The 24,758-nt window shown below is 37.7% G+C and overlaps 1 protein-coding gene across 3 annotated transcripts; it reads left to right on the top strand.

Moving 5' to 3' along the window:
* Positions 1 to 806: 806 nt before the first annotated feature.
* LOC113131648 (ligand-dependent corepressor) lies at positions 807 to 23,792 on the top strand. 3 transcript variants are annotated; one of them, XM_026309156.1, is made up of 7 exons: positions 807 to 924; positions 7,775 to 7,840; positions 8,526 to 8,605; positions 8,846 to 8,969; positions 9,341 to 9,661; positions 9,793 to 9,889; positions 17,221 to 23,792. In XM_026309156.1, exons 1-7 carry the CDS (start codon positions 828 to 830, stop codon positions 21,935 to 21,937), a joined length of 5,502 nt encoding a protein of 1,833 aa, XP_026164941.1. In that variant the 5' UTR covers positions 807 to 827; the 3' UTR covers positions 21,938 to 23,792. The 3 variants fall into 3 exon arrangements, with proteins under 3 accessions (XP_026164941.1, XP_026164943.1, XP_026164942.1); XM_026309158.2 differs by lacking the exon at positions 17,221 to 23,792 and adding an exon at positions 11,266 to 17,058; XM_026309157.1 differs by lacking the exons at positions 807 to 924; positions 7,775 to 7,840; positions 8,526 to 8,605 and having other exon boundaries at positions 8,847 to 8,968; positions 9,339 to 9,661.
* Positions 23,793 to 24,758: the final 966 nt, after the last annotated feature.

Consider the following 24,758-nt stretch of genomic DNA (forward strand, 5'->3'; position numbering starts at 1 on the left):
GGTACGTATATGTAATGTGTAGACCATTGACTGGAAAAAATATAAATATATATATACTTTAATAATAACAATAACCATAATATTATAATAATATTGTTATTGTTATTATTATTAAATTTGTTGTTGTTACACAATTCAACCATAGCCAAAAAAAAAGAAAAAAAAAGAAATGCATAGCTTAATAGTATGTTAATTGTATTGTATTGTTGTATTGTTACTCTTCCTAGATGAAAATAGCCACTCCATCAGTAGATGTTGAATAGCTGCTTGCATGGTGAGTGCAAACCTGATGATGTTGCTAGAATAAATGTCAGAGGATTGTCAAAGTCCTTATGGGAAGCATGAGTAGCTTACCTGTATAAAATTTCATGGCTGTCTAAGTATAGTTGCTAAAACCGAAATTCACAATATGACTTGAGGCATGACTATTTCTGTTTATTTTAATCAATTAATCAAATTACCACCTATTTTTTGGTACGCTGTGGTACGCAAACCACAGGCCTTTGGAGCAGTTGCCCAAATTGTAATCTTGCCTGGGATAAGGCTCAGCCTTGGCTGCAGTGTTACTAACCTTTAATCTCATTTGATTTTATATAGATTGCAAAAAAGGCATCAATCTAACCCCTACGTTATGTTTCTTTTCAAGGGAAACTGGGTTTGCTGTTGTATATTATCTGTTTGTATATATATATATATTACCAAGCCGCTGCTTTAGACTACCAGGTTTGGTTTAGTTAGTTGACTCCTCTACACGGTGACGCGCGCGTTCACAAGCAGCCGCGCTTCCTCTTCCCGTGCTGGTGCCCGCCACACAGGAACGGTAGAAAATGGCGAGTCAGTGTAAAAGGCAGCAATGCACAATCGACAGGCGCGGCTTTCGGCAGGAACTTGACTCGTGGCGGCACAAACTTATTCACTGTGTAGGTAAGGATAATACTATTTGCACAGTGTACAATCTTACAGGTTGAATTTTGCGTCTGTGTGAGCGTTATCAGTGTAAATAAGCATCTATTACCGGACTCACTCCGGGTATCTGCGAGCGACTTTTTTGTCCTCAACTGTTTCCTTCTCACGGCAGCCAGGTTGAGCCTTTAGTTATATGTTGTACTTTGTGACAATTTTGCATTAGTTCTTGGGTTGCTTAGTGTTTTTATTTGTCTTAATAGCGAACTCTAGACTTCGGTTTTTCACTGGCGTAGTGTTAGTTTGTTTAAAGGGCACCGTGCTTGTTTTAAAGGGAGTGTCACTAGGCGTTGCGTCGGCTAAAAGACCCCGCTTGCTAAATGCGCGTTCCCGTGTGATGATACTGTATTTTGGATGGGGGAGGGCGACGTGTGTCTGTGGTGGGTGTTTCGGTTAACATTTAGCTTGTTTTTCTCAAAGCACCTCCTGTGAGCGCGCTTCACTGCATTGAGGAAGTGGTTGAGACCCCACTGCTGAAAGAGTTTACATTTTCGACGACACACGAATAAACTTCTTTAATGTATCAGCCGTAGTTAGTTTCTCAGAGCCATTTAAAGCCAATACTTTAAAAGGCAATTGTTGATTTGGGTTTTAAAGCTCATTTATTTCATATATCATTGTGGGTGGGTGGTAGGAGTTGAAGCTAAGTTGAAGATTTTTTTAGCGATGTTAGTAAAATATAAATGGCTCGACTGTCTGTCGACCTCTGGTAGGTCACAGTGTATTCACTCATCATAGTAACTGTAAGTCTTATCATCATCAGGCTGAGGCTAATGTTTTTGTTTACAATCAATAACGTTACATCCAAAACTACATTTCCCGTCAGCCTTAGCTTTACTTCCCGTTTAGGGCTAATTGGCAAATGTTACCATGGTGAACATTATACCTGGTTCACGTCAGCATTAGTTCAAAACACCCATGTGCACATGTAGAGCCGCAAAGAACCACAAGCATGGCTTTCCTTTAGGGAACAAGCTGTTTCCCGTAGTAACTCATTAAGGAATACAGGATACTTAATTAAAGAACTGTTACCATATTATGTAGGACTACCTTCTTTTTTGCTGGATAGAAAACAACTTGTTAACTTAAATCCTGAGTACCAAAAAACTGCATGCACATGGATAAATTGGTCAGTGTCTGAGTAATTTTTGATGTTATATATTTAGAAATTTTAATGCCTTTAATATTTTCCCTTGTGATTTTTGGCAGAATTTGAAAGAAATCTTTGTATAGGTCTTATTGAAATGTGTAATGTATGAATTATGTGCGCATAAAATGTTTGACATTTGTTGGAGTACTTATGTAAGGCAGTAATATTGAATCTGACAGCGTTTTCCTGTAGCTTAAAGGTTTTGTGGTGGTTGTGATGTGGTTGTATGTTACAATGTTCAGCTCTCTGCTTACAAATACTAAGCAGTGACTAAAGCTGTCAGCCTATTGCTTGTGACTGTCAGTTTTATTAAAGTTTGGTTCCAACCTTATGTAAGATGTTTTAGGCATTGTATTTGAATGAACATCACATTATTTCAAGTAACTTTAGGGCTTTGTTTTCACAGTTGAACTTTGGTTCTTGACACCACCTATAGGATTCTTAGCTTAAATAATGACATAGGCTAGAACAAACTTACTTCAGATAAGAGGCTACAATACTAGGTGGGCTGTGTGCTCATCATTGAAAAGAAAATGGAGAGAGAATAATAGCTTTCTGACTAGTCACTAGCCCTAAGTCCAGGACTGTTCAGTTAGTCAGTTGCCCCTTTATGATTGACAAATGTCCCTTGTGTTTGGGCTATAATTGTAAAGCTGCAGAGTACATGACAACAGCATCAGTCTGCTGGACACAGAATAGCATATTCTGTCCATGACAACAAGGACATACTTTTGTTTGGCTTTTTGGCGGAGAGGGCTGCACACTACCACCACGCTGATGCTGAAATGGGCATTTTGTCTTTGTGTATTTAATGTGAGCAGTAAAACTGCAGGGCAGAGACAAGGGCAATTGTCCCATAGAACAGCAGCAACAATTGTCTGTATGTTTGCTTATACATGTTTTCATGGTTCATCAGCCCCCAGATGCAAGCATTGTGGATGCAAATGTGTATTCTGTCTGGATTTGGGAAATTTGGACTGAAAGTGCTGCAGCTAATATTTGAAAATGCCTGGAATGTGCATCACTCATGCTTGCATTTGAAATGTGGGTGAGTGGGATTATTAAGCATTTGCTCAAACCAATAACAAGCAAACATTGACATCAGACTCATTGTCATGTCTGTAATTTAAACTTTATTATGGCCCATTTTCTGCTCCAGCTGTTATCTGTGATGGGCTTTTGGCCTACTTTTTGCTAATTTGCCAAAAGAGCTGGTTGAGGCTTGTTGACATTTTGTGAAAAGCGACCAACAGCTTTAATGGTTTCATATGAAATCTCGTTCACTGTGCGTTTGTCTGTGTGTGTGTGTATAATTTATGTTGGTCTCATATTTGGTCTTTAAAGTAATGCTTTGTGCAGCATTTGACTGTCAGTTTGCATCATAACACATTAAGTATTCATGTTATCTTTTATTTATTTATTTTTTTGCTGTTGGCTCATTGCATGATGTGCATATAGCCTGCTCCAAGTGTTATATATTGCTTGTCATGAAAACAATATGTTTTAGCAAAGTTACATTCTAGGATTATTTGTTGACATACCATAAGTACCTGCTAAGGGATATCACTGACTTTCTTCCTAAACAATTGCACACTCATGAGCACACTCATGATTTTCAAAACATGATACATTTTTAAAATATTCAAACATTTATTGATCAATCTCTCTAGAATTTCCAAAGGCTATAGCCAACTCTGCCAGATTTAGCAAGGGTTATTTTGGCTGCACATTGATTTGAGTTAGGGAAGCTTGTCATCATGCTTTCTGTGACTGTATGTGTACTGTAGTTATGAGGGGGGATGGGTGGACTAGAGGTTGATGCAGCACTGTAGACCTTCAGCATGAGAGTGGCAGAGGGAAGGGTGGGTTGCCCAGTGGAAAGAGCACTGCAGTCACATGATGAGGCTAAATGTTAGGCATTTTGTCAACAGTTTTTGTGATGCATAAATCACACAATAGGGTAGCTTACATTCTGGTAACTGGTTATGTTGGATACCAGACACTGAAGCAACCCATATCCAGTTTACTTTGAACGATGGGTAGTAAACTACCTAATATTACTTCTGGTGGACAGATTGGCAAAGTAAAAGTCCATAAATTGTGTCTATAGACAATGTTACATAACTTTGTTATATGAGCTTTTCTAACAACCAGCTTCCTGACTGAATTGAAACAGTCTGCAGCATTCATTAATCTTCTCATTCTGTCACATGTGCTACTAATGGGTTCTAAAATGCTGAACACATCCAGGAGAATTGATCAGTTAGGATAAACCCTGCTACTATGATGTATTATTTTGCTCTCGACAAATCACTTTGGATATAATAAACCTCTAGAGATTTTGGGACTCTAGTAGGATTCTTCCCAAGGCACCAAATTATTGCAGTATAGTGTCACAGACCAACCACAAGACAAGATTTCTCAAAATTTAGTCAAACATTTATAACTAAGGACCAAATAACAACCATATATTTGAACATTGCTTGGATTCCCTTGTGTAAAAGTTATGAAGAATAACATTATTTAAAAATAAGCTAGTGTGAAACCTGTAGTGTGTTCAAATAGTGTGACAAAGTAAAGAATTGAGCTAACAGCAGTTGTTGTGTATAGACTAACCCATATAAAACAGTGCTATCAACCGATGTAGAACATAGCACCAACAAAAAGAAGAGGGCTACAATATGCCTTATGTTCAAGTCACAGTAATATATAGCATAGGTTAAGGTTTGGATTTAGTCATCCTAGGTCTGTGTGTGATTTTTCTCTCTAAGATATGGTAGGAAGGACCAAAGGTTTGTCACACACCCACAAATCTTTCCTCTCTTTCTGTCTCTGATTGGCTGGAGATGTAGGTCAGAAGAAGGCTAAGGCAGATTAGGCAGAGTTGTTGTTCACCATGAGCGTACATAAGCTTCATGAAAAGACCTCCTAGAAAGTTTCTTGGCCAAGGTGGTGGTCAGTGTTTAGTTTCTCAAGTTATAGTCGCTCAAAAATGTGTAGCTAAGGTGTATATTAACAAGTTTTGAAAATTATTGTACCCTGCAGTCCTAATGGACATTTTAATGAACCACATGTACCAAGGTGAGAGTCCTTAATAAGTCTTGGCATATCTTCAATTTTACAAATAGCAGATCTCAGAAGTCATTCAGTGGTCCACTTCAATGTCTGATTTATATATATATATGTATATGTATATGTGTATATATATATATATAGTTTTTTTATTCTTTTTGTTTCAGTATTTTATGTTTTGATGGTCTCCTAAATCAAACCTAAACCAAAATTTAGGCTGAAATGTAAGCACTGCAGTGAAAAAAAATTCTTGGCCGAGAGGAGTTTGACCTTTTATATATATATATATATATATATATATTGTAGTAGCAGAATTTGCAGTAGTCAAAGTAGAATATGGTTTTAATTTCTTATATAAAATGGTGATGACGGCTTCAGCAGTCTTAGACAAAAGGAACCAATCCTGTTTGCCTTATTTCATGGTTAAACATTTTTATTGTTAAAATTAGCAATGAAATATTATATAGTAAATTGAAACACCATTCATCTCACAAAGCAAGATGATTGACATAAATGACCCAACATTTTCCTGTAGTTTAAAAAAAATCTTTAACAAAGGACTAAATCTTCTAATGAGGCTCAGTGGCATGTTGTCAATGCAATTAGGCGTGTTTTTTCCCCCATTTTTGCAATGGATGAAGATTGCCAACCTCATTAACCTGATATTTTTGTCCTGAATGTCTTTTCATTAGTCCTTGATAAGTTTTAATATTATTAGGTATTAGGTGCCAGATAATCCTGAGCTTATTTTTTTCCTCATTATCACTTTGTACCTCTATGCCAAGTGCTTATTATTGTATCTGCAGGCTATCTGATCACTATACATTAAATGAGGTTCATGTAGCAGCAGCAGCTCAATAATGGCCTAATTCCCTTTTCATTGGAATTAATGGGTGAATTTTCTATCAAATCTGAAAGATACCTTAACATCTGGATGTTACTGCTATTACTGCAGCCAAAGGTACATTATATATGGAAATTGTACTAAAGTGTGGCAGTCTGTATTTGGATTAATTTTTTTCATTTTAACTGTGGCCATCATTCATTGTTTTTGTACGCTCAGCTATTTTATAGAGCTCTCTCCACAGCTATACAGGCTATCAGAATTTTATTTTTTGTACTTGTAGATAGTTTGCTCCTCAAAATTGTTGCTTGTTCATCAACTACAACACTGCACCATGTGCTGCCATTAGGAAAGCGTTAATATTGCCCCAAAGGTATTCAACAGTATGGTGAATTTTGAAATGCCCTAAAACAAATTCTTGAACTGTAGTTTGATAATATGACATGTCTCCATCAAACAAAAGTGGATGGCCTACTTTTCTCCCTGTGCCTGTGAAATATTTCAGGAATAGGATTGGGTAGCTTCAGCTGAAGTCCTGTGCACTAACCCAGAAAAAGACTCACGTTGCTGCTATAGGCAAGATTATGCTTCACCCCCCTCTCTTTATGTTTGGCTGTTGGAAAGTGGGTGGGAATTTGAAGGGAAGCAGAGTAAGGACGTTTTACCAGATGACATCTTTTATTGAATTCAGTGTGAGTTTAGGAAGAGAGTGGATGGTAAGGGCTGACAGTATTCTCACTGGTTATCTGTAAGTAGGACTTTATTTTGATATAGCTATAGTTATTTCAACAAATCTGGCTAGTTTAACTTGTAATATCAATTTTCATGAATGCCAAAATGTTAAATATTAAGCTATACTAATAAATGTGTTATTCATAGCTTTTAATAATCTTATGTTTTTGTGTCAAAATGGTTTTGTTAATTATTTTGTGATCTTTTATTTGGGCTTCCTGGCACATCTGGATGTGTACACTATCATTAATATTTAGCTCAGTAGATGTATGTTACCTCTGACCTCTTTAGTGCTTCATTTAATGCATGTAGTGGTTTTGGATCATTTATACTGACCCTGCAGCAGTAAACAGACATTGCATATTGTGTTAATGTACTGTTAAGTGAAGTCCTTTGCAGCATAAAACACTATATCTTTAAATGGCTGGGACTGTAGGAGCCCAACATCCCATTATTTATGCACGATAGATTTTTCTTTAGCCTGCATATGTGATATAAGAAGTTTTACTCTTACAGCTGGTATTTTGTAAGTTACTTAACTGAAAACTGTCATTGAATGGACTGTGAAGATTTGGGTTGGGTTGAATTCCCAAGAACATTGTTTAGAATACTTTAACACCATCAAATATGAGTCTTGTTTCAGGTTGTCTCTTGTTAATGTTACAACATACCGTCACTCCTAAAGCTGTAGGCGCTTTAGTTGCTTGGCAACAGGAGGATGGAGTGCATGTATTTACTGTTGAAAAAACCTGGAGTGAAAGCTGATGCATACTTTAACACAAGTGGAGTGCTTACAGGCCTTGTCAAGAGGAAATTGTAAAGCAAAGACCAGCCTGGATAAGACATTATCACATTAAACGTTAGTGTTGTACAATTGACCAAGCTTTAAATACTGTTTTTTCTTACAATAAATTATTTTGGGCCTTGGGAAGATAATTATGATTAATTTAAGTCTTTGTTCTGGATCAACCTTTAATTCTTAAATGTTTATTGGTTTTGGTTTCCTTCCTTAGGTTTTGAGAGCATTCTTGAAGGTCTGTTTGGGACAGAGCTGGTAGAAGACCTAAAATTATTTAAAGGTAAGTATGTCAGACCATTTCCTTTGTCATAATACTGGCTATGATCATACAAGCACATGGAAAACATGAATGAGATTTTTTTTTTTGCTTTGCTTTAAGTTTAATCTGTCATCTGCTCTTTATGATAATGCTGCTGCATTGTACCAACTGGTACCCCTCTACATTCACTCCACAAGACAGCCCCTCTGGCTACAGAAGAGAAGTTGCCTTGTGTTCCTACGAAGTTTTTGTTTTGAATGGCCAGTGTAAAAGTCTCCAGTGTCCTAAAGACATTTTTACAATGCTTGATATTAATGCAACAACAGTTGGCATTATTTTGGGTCAAAATCTAAGTTTCAGCCAGAGACGGGGATATATAAAAATATGGCACACTACAGGTTTCAACCAGAGCCATTTTTATGATGCCTCTTGCATACATCTAGGTAATACAGGTGTAATATTCATAACAATGCAGGAAGTGACACCACCTTAAAATAAAATGTATTGTATGTGGGTTGCCTTTGGAGTAACTGCTAGTATTTCTTTGATTTTATTATCTATAATGATATTTGGTTAATTTTATTTAAATTTGAATGACATCAGATTTGTTCTGATATATTAGTTGTTGAAGTCACTAAACAAAAATACATTGTTTTACAAAAACTGAAAAGCAGAGTTTTTTTTATAGTTTGTATTGTGTCCACAGATCTTGAACCTGTAGCTGTGTCTGACTGGTCATTTTATGAAAATTGTCTATTCTGCTGTTTGAGACGGGACAAAGTAAAGGTAATATTTTTGTATTTTCTCTCTTTACATTTGGTGTTGTCTATCAGATCTTCATTCAATTGTAAAGGGAAAACTACACGTGGCATTTTTATTTAAGCGATTTTGCAAACTAATTTTAGGAGTGCCTGAGGACTTTTAACAGATGATGGGGCTTAGATAATGGGTGGATAGTCAACTAGTGGTTAGTCAACTGAACACAAAAGTTAATGTATCTTTCCTTTGTCATTTGTCATTTTATAGGAATATTTAAACAACGAGGGAAGTGAAGATATACCCAAACCTCTCCTAGTTAAAGATCAGACAACAATCAGCAGACTAGAGAAACAAGCTGAGGAATTTCTCAGTGCAGTCCTCAGCAAAAAAGGTGAGTCTTGATGTCTCAGTGGGCCTTGTGCATCAGTCAGTGAGTTGAGTGATACTAGCTTGTGGTTATTCAGCCTGCAGACTAGATGGCTAACATCAATTACCACTTAGTAATCTTTCATTTAACTGTTAGGATTCTATGGATGGGTTCTACTTGACTAGCGCTCTCATGGACTCTATCGAAAATTACTACAGCATGTCTGCATGTATTTTTTTTTTTTGTTTTGTTTTGTTTGGTTTGCAAGCCAAGCACCAAACTGGCTTTTATTTTAAAAATGTCCTCACACTGTGGTTGTGAATGTTTACTGACGATCACTTATAGCTCAGTAAAGGAATGCAGACTTAAGAAGTTTTCGCATTTGTTCCCTTCAGATGTGCCAAATTTTTTGGACCCACACATTCCTGTAGTGGCTCGAGAGATCCTTCAGAGAATGATCCGACAGTTTGCTGCTGAATATACCTCACAAACCAGCTCCCCTCAGGACAGTTGCTCAGATTCCCAGCCTTGCTCTGACCAAAGCCTGCCGACCCCACCCTTGCTCTCAGGGGCTCCTCCTTCTACCAGCCCTTCTGCCACTTTGGCTGGGCTTTCACACAACCAGAACCCCGTCCTCAGTAAGCTCCTCATGGCTGACCAGGATGCTCCTCTTGACCTCACAATCAAGAAACCCCTGCCCGAGCCCAGTGAACAAGGTAGTGTGAAGTTCAGCATGTCTGTGACTGAGCAGCTTATTCAGGGCTAAACTAGTTCACTGGTGATAGACCAGCCTGAACATAATGTTGAATCTAAATGTAGTTTTTTTTTCTTGCCTTTTTTTTAACAGATGGAGTCCTTGACTTATCTTTAAAAAAGAATCGCTCTAGCAGCAACTTGTCTGTCCGGAGTCCCTGCCTTTCTCCAGCCACATCCACACTCAAAGGGTAAGACAAGTTTTTTTTCTCATTGTCTCTTTAGTTTCTGGTTCTCAAACAGTAATGTTTTTGAGGAGATGTTACATTGTACATTGTACATTGGATGACCACAAAACGATTTGGAATGAAATGGATGTTTTGGTGGCATCAGTGGTCACTGATAGGAGCAAAGTGGGCAGCATTTTACTGGTTTGTGAACTATTGTAACTTGAATATATTCCATTAGCTTGGATTTGTTTTTGCTTTCTGACCATCATTAAAAAAAGACTTTTGCAAAAAATTCACAGATAAACCATCAGAAAGTACTTGAGGACTGAAGCCCCGCATAAATGCAGTGGAGAGTGGGTCCTTTAGATATTATTTAGAGTATTTATAGTATTTAGATTTCAACAGTACCCAAAGATATAAATTGACATTTGCACATCATATATTTAACTTTTTTTTTTTTTTAAGGAAACATTTCTTTATGAAAGTGGTTTATTTAAGTGGTGACTGTATCTGCTATTATCATATTAGTAGCACAAGTATTTTTTGAATCAATGCATCAGATTTTCTTTAATGTCATTAATCCAAAACAGAGGGCTGTATATCCAATGTTAATTGTACTCTTTGTAGACAAATGGCCATTTTATTTCATTCTTATCTCAACCCAAGATTTGAGACTTAACTTGGACTTGTAGTTTGGTCCTGTTTTGGGTTTCTTTGGGAACAAGAAAGTGGCTAGTAGCTATATGAAAGCAATCTACATTTAAGGTGTCTTGAGTAATTAAATAATAAAAAAACCATATTAAGCTACTTAGATTCTAAAAGAAATACCTAGAACAGTTTTGCTTTGAATTTGATATATACAACAACCCTTTGCTGGCTTACTCTTTTATTGCTGTACTTGTTCAGTGGTAACGTCACACACAAAATTTCGAGAGTTTTATTTGTGTTAGTCATTTTGTATGGCATAGTTACCGTGCCCCGTTTAACAGCTACACACCAAGATGCCTTACTGCAATGACAAAATAATTCCTTCTTATGGCCACAGGAGCCACAGGAATACCAACATCTTTATGTACTCCAATAAATGCCCTTTTCTTTGCTTTTATTTTCATTGTTTCTTTTCTCTTTTTCTTCTGTTTATTTCTTATGTTGATGCAAAATTTGTAAACAGTTATCAAAGCAAGCAAATAAAAAATGTCAAAAATGAGAGCCTTTTTGTTTTTAAAAGCCACACACACAACCACACAGTTATGCTAAGACAGTGATGTTACCAAAGCAAGGTCATAGAATAAAGGAGTGGCCAACATCCTCCCCTCCCCAACCCATCCTCCTTTAGAAAAGAGAATAAAAGCACTGTGCAAGCTCTGCTTACACCCAGTTTCCTTCCATCCAATCAGGCGATCCTTGAGAGCGGACGGACAAGTCGGGCTGCTTATGAGGAGCCTACAGGATGGGAGGAGGAGGGAGAATATCGGTCACTCCACCCATTATAAACTTTCCTCGTCTCCTGCATACTCGCTGCACATCAAAAAGGAGGCCAAACTGGAAAGTGACCCAGAGTCACCTCTCAGCCATAACCTCACCTCTGACCTTTTCAAAAATGGATCTGTTTCCTGGAATTCCAAAACTCAATTTGGGGCCCTCCTCAAACTCAGAAACAGCAGTGAGGCTAGTGAGCACTTAATACCAGACATACCCAGGTTGTTGGAAGTCACTGGACTTTTGACAAAGTCACATGCTTATGAGAAAGGAAATCTCCAAGAGACCTGCAGGGCCCACAACCTCTCCCTCTCCCCTTCATCTTTTTTTGACCTCAAGATTCCCCAGGTGCGGGTTTTAGCCACAGGATCAGAACCATCCTGGGATTCCCTGTCAACCGAGTATTCAGGTTCACTTTGTGAGAACAGTCTGGGAAAGAAGCTTCGTACCATTCTGCCCAGGCAGAACCAGAAAAAGTGCAGCTCAGGTTCAGAGAAGGAATACTGGCCTTACGACACTGACCAACAAGCCTTGGGTGGAAACTGTTCTCTGGATTCTGAATTGGATCTAGGGAGCAAGCAACCAAGGAAAAAACGCGGGAGATATCGACAATACAACACTGAGCTGCTGGAAGAGGCTATTGTGGTGGTTATGGGTGGGAAAATGAGTGTGTCTAAAGCCCAGTCGATCTATGGTATTCCACACAGCACTCTGGAATACAAAGTTAAAGAACGAATGGGGACCTTGAAACACCCTCCTAAAAAGAAACTGAAGCTGATAAGTCAAGTAGAAGAACAGGATGTTGCACGGTCCCCTGAGAGGAAAGAACTTCAAAACCTCCAGCACACTATTTCCGAGAAAAAAGAGAGTGCATCTGACGAGACTTCGAAAGATTTCCATGATAGAAGCCTGTCATCGGATGAGTGATGTCCATGAAGTTGCATGCACAGTGGTAGTGGCTGACAGCTGACTTGCTTTTCCATGAAGACTAAGTTATGCTTAACACTTAAATCAGGTTTTTCATATTTATTAACTTATTTAATTTTACCCCTCACTTCTGGTCAATTGGCCAAATAGCCCAATACATTTATATGTATGTGTATGGTCATCTGTTTTAAACATTCTAGTTGTCTTCCTGCCCTACATTTATTTTTCTGGAGGCACATCTATTGTTTAAAGGTTTAATTTATTTTCAGGTTATTTTGTAGGTCACACATTCCTGGCTCTAAATAGGTCTTCTTTACATCCAGAGCCCAATTGAAGCATGTGTTAGGAAGTGGCGCCCCTCAGTGTCTTCTGTCAGTACTGTTCAGAGCAGTTCTTTTATGTTAAAAATACATACATAATTCTGTTTGTATATGTAAGCACTGCAAGAGTAGGTGAAAGCATATTACACATCCCTTGTATATATTATAGTGTTGATTGGATGCATGTGTATGACTGAAATGGTGACAGGAGATGTAAGGACAAAATCTAACACTATTAACTTCACAATATTTATGAGTTCCAAATGCTGTCATCTATACTATTTATTAATATCATAGGCTGTTGTCCAGAATTTGCATATGTTTTGCAGTGTTATGAGTTGCATTTGTTTCATTGCCTTTACCACACTCAGGACAAGTTCACATTGGGATGCTGTACTTTTTAGTCAAAGAAAAAAAGATATGTTTCGCTAAACCATTGCCTCATATAAATCCACTCTAATGGGGAAAGATAGTCTCCCCAAATATCCCTTTGAGGTAAGATTTAACGATGTCTTTTAGACATAAATTTTATACTACTCTCAAATGACTTTATAACCTACCTTAACTAGGTAGCAGTAGCATTTCAGCACCAGTGTAAGCCTTCAGAGCATTTCAGTTCTATGTGATTTCAGGGCTTGTCTTTTTTACATTTCAGGTATTATCTCTGGGATGTCTTTCTTTCAGACATGAGAAGGGCATTTTTCTTTTTGTTTTGATTCTTAAAGTAATGCTACAAACCTACTATTGCAATATGTTGAACCTTTTAACTGTTTTTACGTGCATACACACATCTTGCTTGCCCATACCAAAAATAATCTTTCTGGTGAATTATCAAAACTCACCTGATTTGCAAGGCTGGTAGTTCATTGTAGTGACCTAATTACAAACAGTCGCAAATGGTGCAGTAGCTAAACTCACTAAAATACATCGAGGTAGAAAATGAGATCAGAACTGTGCTCATATGAGTCTCAATAAAATGTAAGTGCAGTATTTTTTATTTTTATTTTTTAGAGGCTCTTGGCTTCCCTAAAGTCATACTTTTATTAAAATGGGCTTGACATATTGAATTTAAAATGTTATCCCCATCTGCCACTGCCCTAAATTAACACTATAAATTGTGGCCATGGTGCTGTTCCTGTACCTAAAGATTAAGGTTAAAACCCTTAAACAAGGCCATCTCCTATTGCTTTTACATACATTTTTTTTTTGGTAACTTTTTTTTCTCAGTTTTTCACCTGACCCATTACTGTACACTATTTGGGACACCCAATTGTGCATTATCACTTTATAGCCTTTTATATCGGCACAGTGTTGCTTAGATTAACATGGATGTTTTGGTGAAAAGTTATTCCTTAAGTACAAGGAGTTAACTCAGATATTATATTTGCAGTCATTTTGTTATATGAAATTGAGATTTAGTTTAAGCGGTAAAATATAGTTCAGGGAGCTTCACTGTAGCTTCACTTCACTTCAGCTTGTACTGTATGTCAATAGCACTGTAACAATGGTATACATTTGTTAAACGTTAAACCTACTGACTACTCTTGCTCTAAACACGGGTATTCTTTAGTTGTTTTTCTACACATGGTTCCCTTGTAAAAAATCAGCATTTTTGACCAGTTAACCACTAAATTTTTTTTTTTTTAATTGTTGATGATTAATAAAATATAGTTGCAGAATTAATTAGATTCATTGTTCATACACTGACAATTATCCAGCAATTTTCAAAAGTCACACTCTTTTCTCAGAGGGCTTAATGCATTTTAAATAACATACTGAGTATGTACAAGCGCTTTGGTATTGAGAGGTAAAATATATGTTTGCGCCCTCATTGCTTTGTCTATTGACTACCTCATCTGGAAAATCCATATCACACTCTACCCTCATATCTGTTCATGTAGCAGTTTCTCAAGTGTACAGCACACAGTTCTTTTGGAAAATTCTTTGTGTAAAGGAGAATAGCTTGGGGAATAAGGGTAAAGTTGGAATAGGATTAAACACGTGTAAATATTTCAGTGCATCCTTGTAGTTAATTCCACCCTGATCTTTTTAATATATTTTGTCTCAGTTCTTTGTGCTTTTGGGAATGGACAGGTGTAGATTTATAGTTGCTGCTTTGCTCCTGAGAAACCTTTTTGTTTCTATAGTGGGAGAAGGGGTTTTCTCTCCTTATCTACCAGTTTTAACTGATGATTATATGTATAGAGTTATTTTGGTAATCCAGTATTTATTAATCATTATTTATTAATTAATGAATGACTTTATTATGACTTACAAACCCATGAATGTTAGTGTTTAATAAAAGATAAAGTATCTAAAGTAAGTGTTTGTAGACATACGTATATAGTTCTTGAAAGGTATATTTAACTGTCATGAAAGATGTGAAAGCTTAAGACTGACATTTAAGACTGTAACACTTTAATCTTACACAAGTTGGGTATATTTTGTAAAAATACTGTAGAAAGACAGATCTCATCAAGGAAATATATAAGTATCCATCTTCATTAAAAATATGTACAACTTTATATTTGATTTAACATTTACAATGTATAAGGAATGACACTGATGTGTTTTGCATGATTGAAAAATCATATGTCTCAGTTGGATTATCTTTGAGGAGGTTTTGCTGAAAATAATAGTGTTGGTGCATTCACTGTAAAGTCTAAAATATATCAGGTTGATTAACAAGAAACCTGAAATATTGCTAAACTAGGTCAATATTGGTTATTGATTTACTGACCATGTATGGTAAAATACCTTCATACAGTTTGTAACTGCCAGATTTATATTCCTTATGTACAGTATATAGACATTGTAAATGATAAGTTGACATCAAACATATCTTGGGGTGCTTGTGAAATATTGTGGAACTGAGTTTGGTTTATTATAATTTGGTTTATTCTGCTTGTTAGATTGGTTATTTTATTCCTCTGTGAGTAAAAGACAAGTACTTTTTGTTGGATCCTTACTGTAGAGCTAAATGAAACATAGCAAAACCCTCAGGGATTATAAACATACCACTCATTGTTCAGGTAACCCAGTTTACTCCTTGGACCTTTCAAGCAAGGATGTAGTTAATTAGCTTAGCAAAAAAAGATTGCTCAGGTTCCAGTTGCAGCAAATATTATATTTTTAATCTCTGAAATTGAGTCTTTAATATCCAGCAGTTACATTTGAGATATTTTGGCATGCTGTACAAATCATTTTGTGTTTAGAGCCAAAAAACCTTAATACATATTTTCACTTTTTTTATTACTTTTATACTTTGTTAAACAATGAATGTCAATAACATTGCAGGTTAGATGTTGACAATAAAAAGTTTCTTTACAGGTTAGTGCTTCACAAGCACATATTAATTTAGAGAACTGCCTCAAACTGTGCTTTCTAAAGATTTCAAGTCCTGGGATTTTTCTCATTTACTGTATGTACATTATGACTTTCATTCCTGTCACTTCAAAGTTTGTATTGTACTCTCAATGTTTTAATTACTACTCTGTTGTTTTGTTCGTGCATTTGGTGGAGTGTTTGGCAATATCAAAATTCAGATGACCTTTTAAATCCATTCAGTAGAGGCTGGGTAGCAAACTTTAACGCTAAATATTCCATCATCTTTGCTGTAGCTAAGTTGACTGCATTTGAAAAGTTACAAATTACAGCTTTAATTAAAAATCAAAGTAGTTTTACTAGAAGTAGTAATAATAGTAGTAGTGATCAAACATTAGTCACAACATATTTTAATTCTGACATCTTCATCTCGCAGTTGCCTGCACCACCAAGTTATTTCTCTTTTTCATTACTCAGCATAGCCTTGTGACATCTGAATCTGAATAATCTAATCTGGTTTTGTGTGTCTGTTAATATTTTTTAAAATATTACAGTGTAGCTTGGGGAAGATTTGCTTTTTACCTTTTAAGAAACTTTTCAGATTTATAAAAAATCTATTTTTGGCATAATGCAATGGTACAAATGTTCCAAAAGTGGAAGGAGGATTTTGTAATAGACCTACCTCACTGACACAACTTAAGCCAAAAATACAGAAACATGCCCCCCTCCCATCAACTTATTTAAATTTGCATTGACAGGAATCCTCAGTGCTATTAGAATAACAAGTTTTTTCAATATTTTCAGGCACGCACAACAAAAAATATGTACTCAGTTATGGCCCATTTTGTCTTCGCTCTTTAAATGATAAAGTGTTGTTTTTGACCTGCTTTAATCAACGTGGGCTGTCATTACTAAATGTCTTGTGCATGTGTAAAATTTTCTTGATGTGTATTGTAACAAAAATCGCTACTGTGCAAAAAAGAAAAATGTAATAGCTGTAACAATATAATTGCTCAAGTTCACTGGATGAATTACTGCATTTTAAAATCACTTATTCTTCTAATAAATAAGCAGCTAAATGCATTGTTATATATTTTTGAGTTATTTCACTTAAATGTTTAACACCACCACTATATTATTAGGGACTTTTAATAAGATGTCCCCTAAGATGAGGGGACATAAACACATAATTACATTCTAATTAATTAATAGTATGGACCATTGCTATTCCTTCTTAATGTGCAATTACATTTGTTTTCTTCTTTTTTTTCTTTTTTTTTCTTTTTCTTTTTTCAACCTCAGTGAGTCTCCAGACCTGCATGATGCGAAGGCAAAAGACCTGCAGTCCACCTCCACGCTGGAACAGTTCATGGCCAAACTCTGCCCCCACCATCAGAGACAGATAGTAGATGCCATAGGATTTCTACAGACGGAGGTCAAAGCACTCACAGCCTCCAATACACACCAGGTCTCTAACTCTACCTCTGGGATCCAGGAAGATGTTTGTTCCACTGCAAAATCCACTGCAGTCACCCCTGAGAAGTCATGCCCTGAGCAAAGTTTTCCTAGCGAATCCACCCCCAAGCCTGAATTACAGGATATTTCTCGTTCTGGCCCAAGCAGTTGTGCAATGCAAAATACTCCAGAGAATGCTGTCTCACTCAAAACATCTGTTTCTGCTGACCCTGCTTTGGATCTTTGCAGCCCTGGGTCAGAGAGTAACCATGGTTCAGTAACTCCTACCACTAATCCAGTGGACACAGAGAATCGTCATAGTGATCATGCACCTCTTAGGATGAAAATCATGACTAGCAGTGTTGCTGATGGTAAGAAGTTGTCATGTGTGCTCAATGCCTCGTTTTCACCTCACTCTGACATTTGTGATGATAGACAGGGTAACTCAAATTCATCCAACAGAACAGAAACTCATAGCGCAAGACTCAGCTCCTCCATTAAGAGACACAGTCAGGCTAGTCACACACATCAAGCTAGGCAGAAAGAGACTCTCGAGCACTCCAAAGATACACCAGAAAAACTGTTTTCAGTCCACATGACCATTCCTTCTGACTCGCCGCGGACTGCAAGGAAGACCATCAGGACATCCTCTGATCATCGAACCAGGGACTCTGCTTGTAGGGGAATAGCTGACCCTGATCTTGGCCACTGTGACATTGTTTTTATTGACAAACCAATTACAGAGTGTTATAAGGAACAACACCGCAGCATGCTCCGACGTCGCAATGCCAGAAAAAGCACCAGAGGACATATGTATTCAGATGAAATCTGGGAGTTAAAAACTGTCCGTACATTGGCTGGGAAGGGCAACTGTCCAAATCCAATGCCAGAACTGATCACATTAATCACCCCAAAACAAATACTTTCGAAGCCAGAAGGTGTACCGCCAGTGGATATGCCTTTTGTTGGACCATGCAGGGAGATTAATCAGCAAATGTCCACAGAGGAGTCAGATGAGAGTGTGATACCAGGGACAGGAGATGTAGTGGAGGTAGCAGCCAGTGAAGTCGATGTTATAGTTGAAACTAGTCAGACTGGTCAGAGTCAGAGTCAGTCTCCTCCTCCATCTCTGAGGTCTCCAAAAGAAAATACAGAAACAGATATGAACACAAATGTAGAACAGGATACAACTGCAGATTCAGGGGCAGCGGGAAGTGAAGAAGGTGTTGCTCAGGCTCTATTTGAAGCAGAAAAATACAATGAACCAGAGACCCAAGAAGACATTCAGGAAAGTACAGAGCAAATTGTGGCAGAGATAGGAGTGGAAATATTAGAGAAAATTACCATAGAAGAATCTGAACCCCAGAATTCATCAGACAAACTGCAAAACTCTGAGCCTGCTCTCCAGCAGAATAGCCCTCCATCACCAGTGAATACGTTTGAGGATGAGACACAGGAAAATCAAAGGGAGGAAATGCAAGATGAACAAACTCAGGAACGTCAGCCAGAGAAACAGATACATTATAACAACTTTGAAGCAACAGAAACATCCAATACCACAGTTTCAGCAGATGAACCGATGGTGAAAGGGACAGAAGTGAAAACATCTGAAGCAGTTGATAGCCTTATGCCGTTAGAGCATGAAGATAATGAGTATGATGTGTCCTCAAAGACACTAGATGCACTGTTGAAAGAATTACCACCTTGGCGTAGAAAGAGAGGCACTGTCATTTTACTGCCAAAGCGGTTAAGACAAACAAAAGCAGTGATCGTTGGTTATGTCAATGGTAGACCCATATCGGCCTCAGACAGAAGTCTGCGTCGTAGATCAAGCAACAGCACCACATCACCTACTAAAATCTCGGCGATATCTAGTCAGAATGTGCCCAACAAAAATCCTCTTGATTCAACTGTTGAAAACAAACATTTGGATAAACCTTTACCTGAAACGTACATACCTACTAAACCAATTCCGACTACTACAGTGATTGAGCAGGTGACAGAACCATCTTCTGACGTGGCATTAACTACAATACGTAAAGTTTCCTCAAGGGTAAAACAGATCCAGAAACAAAAAAGAGTTCAGAGAGATCAGGACAGTTTGCCTGTCCTCTCTGATCATACTCAGAGTCCGGAGTCCACACGGCTACTTCGATCAGCCAGCCTGAAGTCAGCTGGAAGTACAGTATCACAACCCACTTCAAATGCTGTCACTGATTCCTTTCCAAAACCAGCTGACACCCATGCTCTTCCGTCTACAGAGCAAAATCCTTCCATCACCCTTCCTACTTCATTTCCTGATACTTCTCCTCTGATCATGTCTTCTCCCCCCGCAGCCTTTGAACAGTACCAACAGTCAGTTCCAGAGACATCTGCAGGATTAAACATTGAAAAATCTTCACAAGTAGAGATGACCTCTGAGGAAATACAAAAAAATGAAGCAGATAATACATTGCAGGCTAAACAAAAACTAAGGTCTGCAAAGGCTGTAACCGACAGCAAGTATGAGAATCAGCAACTTAGTGCTGAGGTATCAAGTCCATTAGAAAATCAGAGCCCTGTAAAGACTGAAATGCAAACAAAGATTATGCCATTAAGAAGGAAACGGGTCCTCAGAAAGGAGGTAGAAGCAAGTAACATTGCTTTGCCACAAAAGCCAAATGTAGCATCATTAGAAGACGGTTCTGCAAGTGGAGATGATAGCAGTACTTCCATATCAGACAAACCCACAAGGATGCCCTTAAGAAGTGAAAGCAGTAAGGCTGAAGTGTTACACCAGCCTGTTACTCAGTCACCACCAGTGGACAGCAAGAAATTAGCTTTGAGATCACAAAGATTGGCTGCACCTTCTACCAGTGCTGTAACCGTATCTGGAAGACAGAGTGACATAGCCTCCCCTCTCAGAAAGCCAGAAAGAATAACTAAAGCTACAGTGAAGCCAGATCCATTGTCTGTTGAGTCTGTGTTTACCCAGAGCTCACACATACCTGTCATTACACCTAGACCTGAGCCCCCAAAACAAACTGTTAACAAATTCTTTGAAACTCTCACTGGTGAAGAAAGCCAGCATCTAATTTCAAATCTGAACCTAAAGTATGAGAAAATGCAAAAGGGTTGGGTACAAATGGACAAAGAGGGCCAGCCAACAACAAGATACAAAAGCAAAGCAGACAGACAGGCAGCTATATGGAAAAGTAAACGGAGGACACGGAAAACAAAGTCTTCAGAGCACCAGAAATACTCACCAGTACAAATGCTCTTTATGAAAGGTTTCAATCTCAGCAGTATTTGTCGTTGGTTCCTTGAATCAACAGAAACAAAGTCCCTTGTCATTGTCAAGAAGGTGAATACCCGTCTTCCATCAGAAACTCAGCTGTGTTTCCACAGCTCATCTAGTTCTTCAGGGACATCTCAGGGGGTATTTCCAAGCCTACAGGCAGAGCGCTTAAAGAAACATTTGAAAAAGTTTGCCATCGCCTCTCCTGTAAAGAGCAACCCCAAAAGTCAGAAACTGATTGCTAAAGCACTAGGGCAAGAGGCAAATGCAGTCAAAGGCAAAGAGAGGAGAGAACTTTCCAGTACTACTCAGACTTTGCCTAAGTCACACTCCTCTGCCCATGCCTGTATACCGATAGGTGAATCCCAGAAATCCTCTGGTAAATCAAAAAATCCAGCAAGTGCAAGGATTTTAAGAAAGTACTCTAATATAAGAGAGAAGATGCAAGGTCAGCAAACTAATGTTAGAATGAAAAAGGCTTCAAAAACCTTAAAAACCAACAATATAAAAAGACTGGCTTCCACAAAGGCTGCTGCTAAATCAAATTTAAAACCATCTCTGAAAGCACAGAAGCCAGCCCTGTCTGTCAGTAAACGGATGAAAGAGGCTGCAGCTAAGATGGTAAGAAGGAAAACGTTGGCTGGCAAAAAAACTAGACGGCATCTTGTTCAAGAGAGGGCAGTCAAGGCTCAGAGCAGAGGTAGAGCCTCAAGAGATGCAACTAAAAAAGAATTGCCAAAGAGATATTCTCAACGACTAGGGTCTCCTAAAGTATCGGAATACAACCCTGTCGACACATCTAAAAGCAAGGTCGACAATAAAAAACAAATCGAAGTGGAGAAGGTAGAGGTGGAAAAATCTGCTGTGAATAAAATGAATGCAAAACCGCAAACAAAGGAATCACCACAAAGTACACTTTTCGAACTCAAAGGCAACGAGAATGTCATCGAAATCCCACAACAGAGCATGGATGTCAAGTTTCCAACCTCACTTGACCAGGTACTAACAAGATCCCAAAGAAAAATGGAGACAACAGTCCCTTTCAGTGGGAGCCCCAGTCATGTTCCAAAGAGGGCCTCAAAGTCTACGACAACACAGAATGCATCCCCTAAATCAGTCAGGAAAGCTGAGGAAGCCACGCTGACGAGAAGTGGGGCTTTAAAGTCCTCTGCAAAGAGAAGTAGGACGGCCTTGTTACCACGTGGTGCAACGAAATCAGCAAAAAAGAGAGCTCAGGAGCTTTTAGAGACCCCAGCTAAGCGCACCAGGACATCACTCTCAAAATAAAATGGACATGCAGAAAGAGATCATGTTTATTTAGACAATTTTGTGGTTTTCTTTTATCTGGAATATATTAAGAAGGACCGGAAGTATCTATTTTGTACTCTCATCAAACTCTTTGGAGGATACCTTTTTCAGTAGGCAAATATGTGAAGAAGGAACAGATTTTGAAATTAATTTATGCTTTTGTAAAGCTTCAGTGTGATGATGCAAATGTGATGTTATTTGCTGAGCATTTGCTCTGTGTTCAGGGACTACAGAGAAAGTCCTACATGATGTCTAGCAGATGTAGTTGCTTTTTGGCTTTATGTTTCAGCACTCTCCGACACGGCTGGAGATAACAAGAGCCTGTCAAAACTTTTTCTAAAAGTTGACATAACAACACATCAAGCGTTGATGTAGTTATCAAGGTGAGATTAAATTTATTCACCACCCTTTTTTGTTTCTTTTTGTTGTTTTGTATATAACAGTTGTTTTAGATGATAGCATGCACTGCAGTTACTGTTCAGAGAGCTTGATATGAAATAGGAGATTGATTTTTGAATACAATTTTTACTTACAGTAAGAAGGCAGTTTGTATCTCCAGCCTGTCTTCCAATCAAAACTTTGTGAATATGTGACTGTTGTGACCAGGTGCCTTATTTATGAAGTGTAAAGTCAGAGAATGTGTTGCTAAATGTGAAAAAGCCTGTCTTCTAGTTGTAACAGCTTTCAATTCCTGAAGAGGCAGCATTCATTTGCTTCATGGAGTGTGTGCACATTTTTTTCGTTCCACACAGTATGTGCCTCCTGCTTCATCTGTTAATTCTTACGTTGACTGAGATATTACGTTTTCCTCATTTACTCTTAACCGGACAGGTTTATTTTTATATGCCCATTTTTCCAGAGCATTAATGTAAAATTGTTCTTATTGTAGTTGTAATAGATGTTGAAACAAATACAAGTCTGAATTGATAAAAAACAGACAGGCATGGTCTGTGTCATGACCAGTTTGTGTTTTTACCTTGCTTTTGCTCTGTTTTTGACATCTCTGCAGTTACCTATGACCGCATTGTTGTCTGCTCGTAATAGTGATTTCACTTTGTATTTTACCTGCTTCTGCATTTGTCAATTCTTGTTGATGTTGAGACAAATTCAGAAACTCTTGAGTTATATTTCTGCCCCTGGTCGTCGAAAATATTAGCCCCATTTAAGACTATGCATGTACTTAAGAGTACTAGCTCGCATATCACTTTGGAAACAATATTTTCAAATAACAAAGGCCTGAAAATGATGTGTGTTTGGTGAAGGCCTAAAGCATTAATGGCACATTACAGGGTGATAAATTCCTTCCCTTAATTCTTTACAAGTTGCATATGAAATTGGAGGTTGTCTACACACACTTCCGAGTTGGGTATTCAAGTATGTTGAAGTTTTATTATGTTACGATTTTTATTGTCACTGCTTGTCATGCAAATGTTCTCAAAATGTGAAGTCTCTTTGCTTCCGTGGTAGTAACTTACATTAGTATATTGTAAAAGGAAAAATACCAATTTTAGCACAGTGTTATTTTTCTGTAATTATGGTCATTTATCATCTTTAGAGGTTAAACCATCTGTAAATGCAAAACATGTCCATCATGTTTTTATTGTTATTTAAGAGCTTGATGTAGGTTAATTAATTTAGCTAATCTAAACAGCCCACCAAATATCAGACTTGAACATGTTTATTCTCTACAGTTGCTATTTAAAGATTTTGATTTTGTATATTAGAAAGAAATAACTGCTTTATTTGTGGTAATCCCAAGAATGATACATCTTTATGTTAAAAACTTTGTATTTTTTGCTGGACTTGATAAAAAAAATAAGATGTTTGAATTTTATGTTTTGTTTCTTGGCTCAGTTTTTTATGTTGTTTTGTTTTATGTCATTTAGCCTGACAAAGAGGCAGGGTGAATACTAAAGGTCTCAGTATGGTGACACAAACTAGACTTAAAATATACCTGCTCTCATGCTGCTTTCCTGATTTCTCCCAAGAGTTATCTTGGGCATGTCTTTGTAGTCTCCGCATAGTATGCCAGTTTCTCCTCATTTGAAGTATATTGAGCCCTTAGTACCGTGCCATGTAAATATTTAGTACTGTTCATTAGAGCTCAGCAGTTGGGGCACCCATGCTCTTGATGGACTGTGCCCTCATAGCAAGTCTGCTAGCTTTGTGACGCATGATGTATGAAGGTCTTTCATATGAGAGGCACAGGTGAAAGACCTGAGCACCACATGAAGCCCCCACTGTGGGACAGATTGGTAAACAGTTTGCCTCCATCAGCTCATTTCATGCAGAAAACAGGATGAACAAATGAGATCTCACCAATGAACATGGTGATTCATTTTACTATTTCCAAGTTCCAAGTTATCCAGCTGGAGTTGGAAATAAACACAGCTAAAGTGTGTCCACTTGAAGCACTGACTGTTCAATGATTCTTTGTGGCCTCCTCTCTACACTGTGCTCATATGGTGAGTATTTCAAGCAACCATCTAAAATTCAATATCATTTCCAGTTTGCTCAAACTAATCTGTACTGCCACCCTCTTTCACTCTTGACAGAGATACCATACGTGATGTGTCAAAGAAGACTCTGTTTGGAGGTGTCTTCAACACGTTACTACTCAAGTCAGACCTAATGTTTTCTGTTTCTGCTTTACAGGTGAGCAACATTACACATTCAGTTTACTTTCTAGTTTCCCCAGATTTAAGATAAGATGAACATTATTGATACCTCAAAGGAAATTTAAAAATATGTGCTGTTTGTCTGAAGACGCATTAGTGATGTCTTTTGGTCAGTTATCCTC

Source organism: Mastacembelus armatus, chromosome 15, assembly GCF_900324485.2.
Source record: "Mastacembelus armatus chromosome 15, fMasArm1.2, whole genome shotgun sequence".
Taxonomy (NCBI): Eukaryota; Metazoa; Chordata; class Actinopteri; order Synbranchiformes; family Mastacembelidae; genus Mastacembelus; species Mastacembelus armatus.

Excerpts from the sequence above, each read along its gene's own strand:
- LOC113131648 (XM_026309156.1), top strand. The coding sequence starts at position 828 with ATGGCGAGTCAGTGTAAAAGGCAGCAATGCACAATCGACAGGCGCGGC. Across the intron at positions 925-7,774 it reads CAAACTTATTCACTGTGTAG|GTTTTGAGAGCATTCTTGAA; the intron begins GTAAGGATAATA and ends TTCCTTCCTTAG. Across the intron at positions 8,606-8,845 it reads TGAGACGGGACAAAGTAAAG|GAATATTTAAACAACGAGGG; the intron begins GTAATATTTTTG and ends GTCATTTTATAG.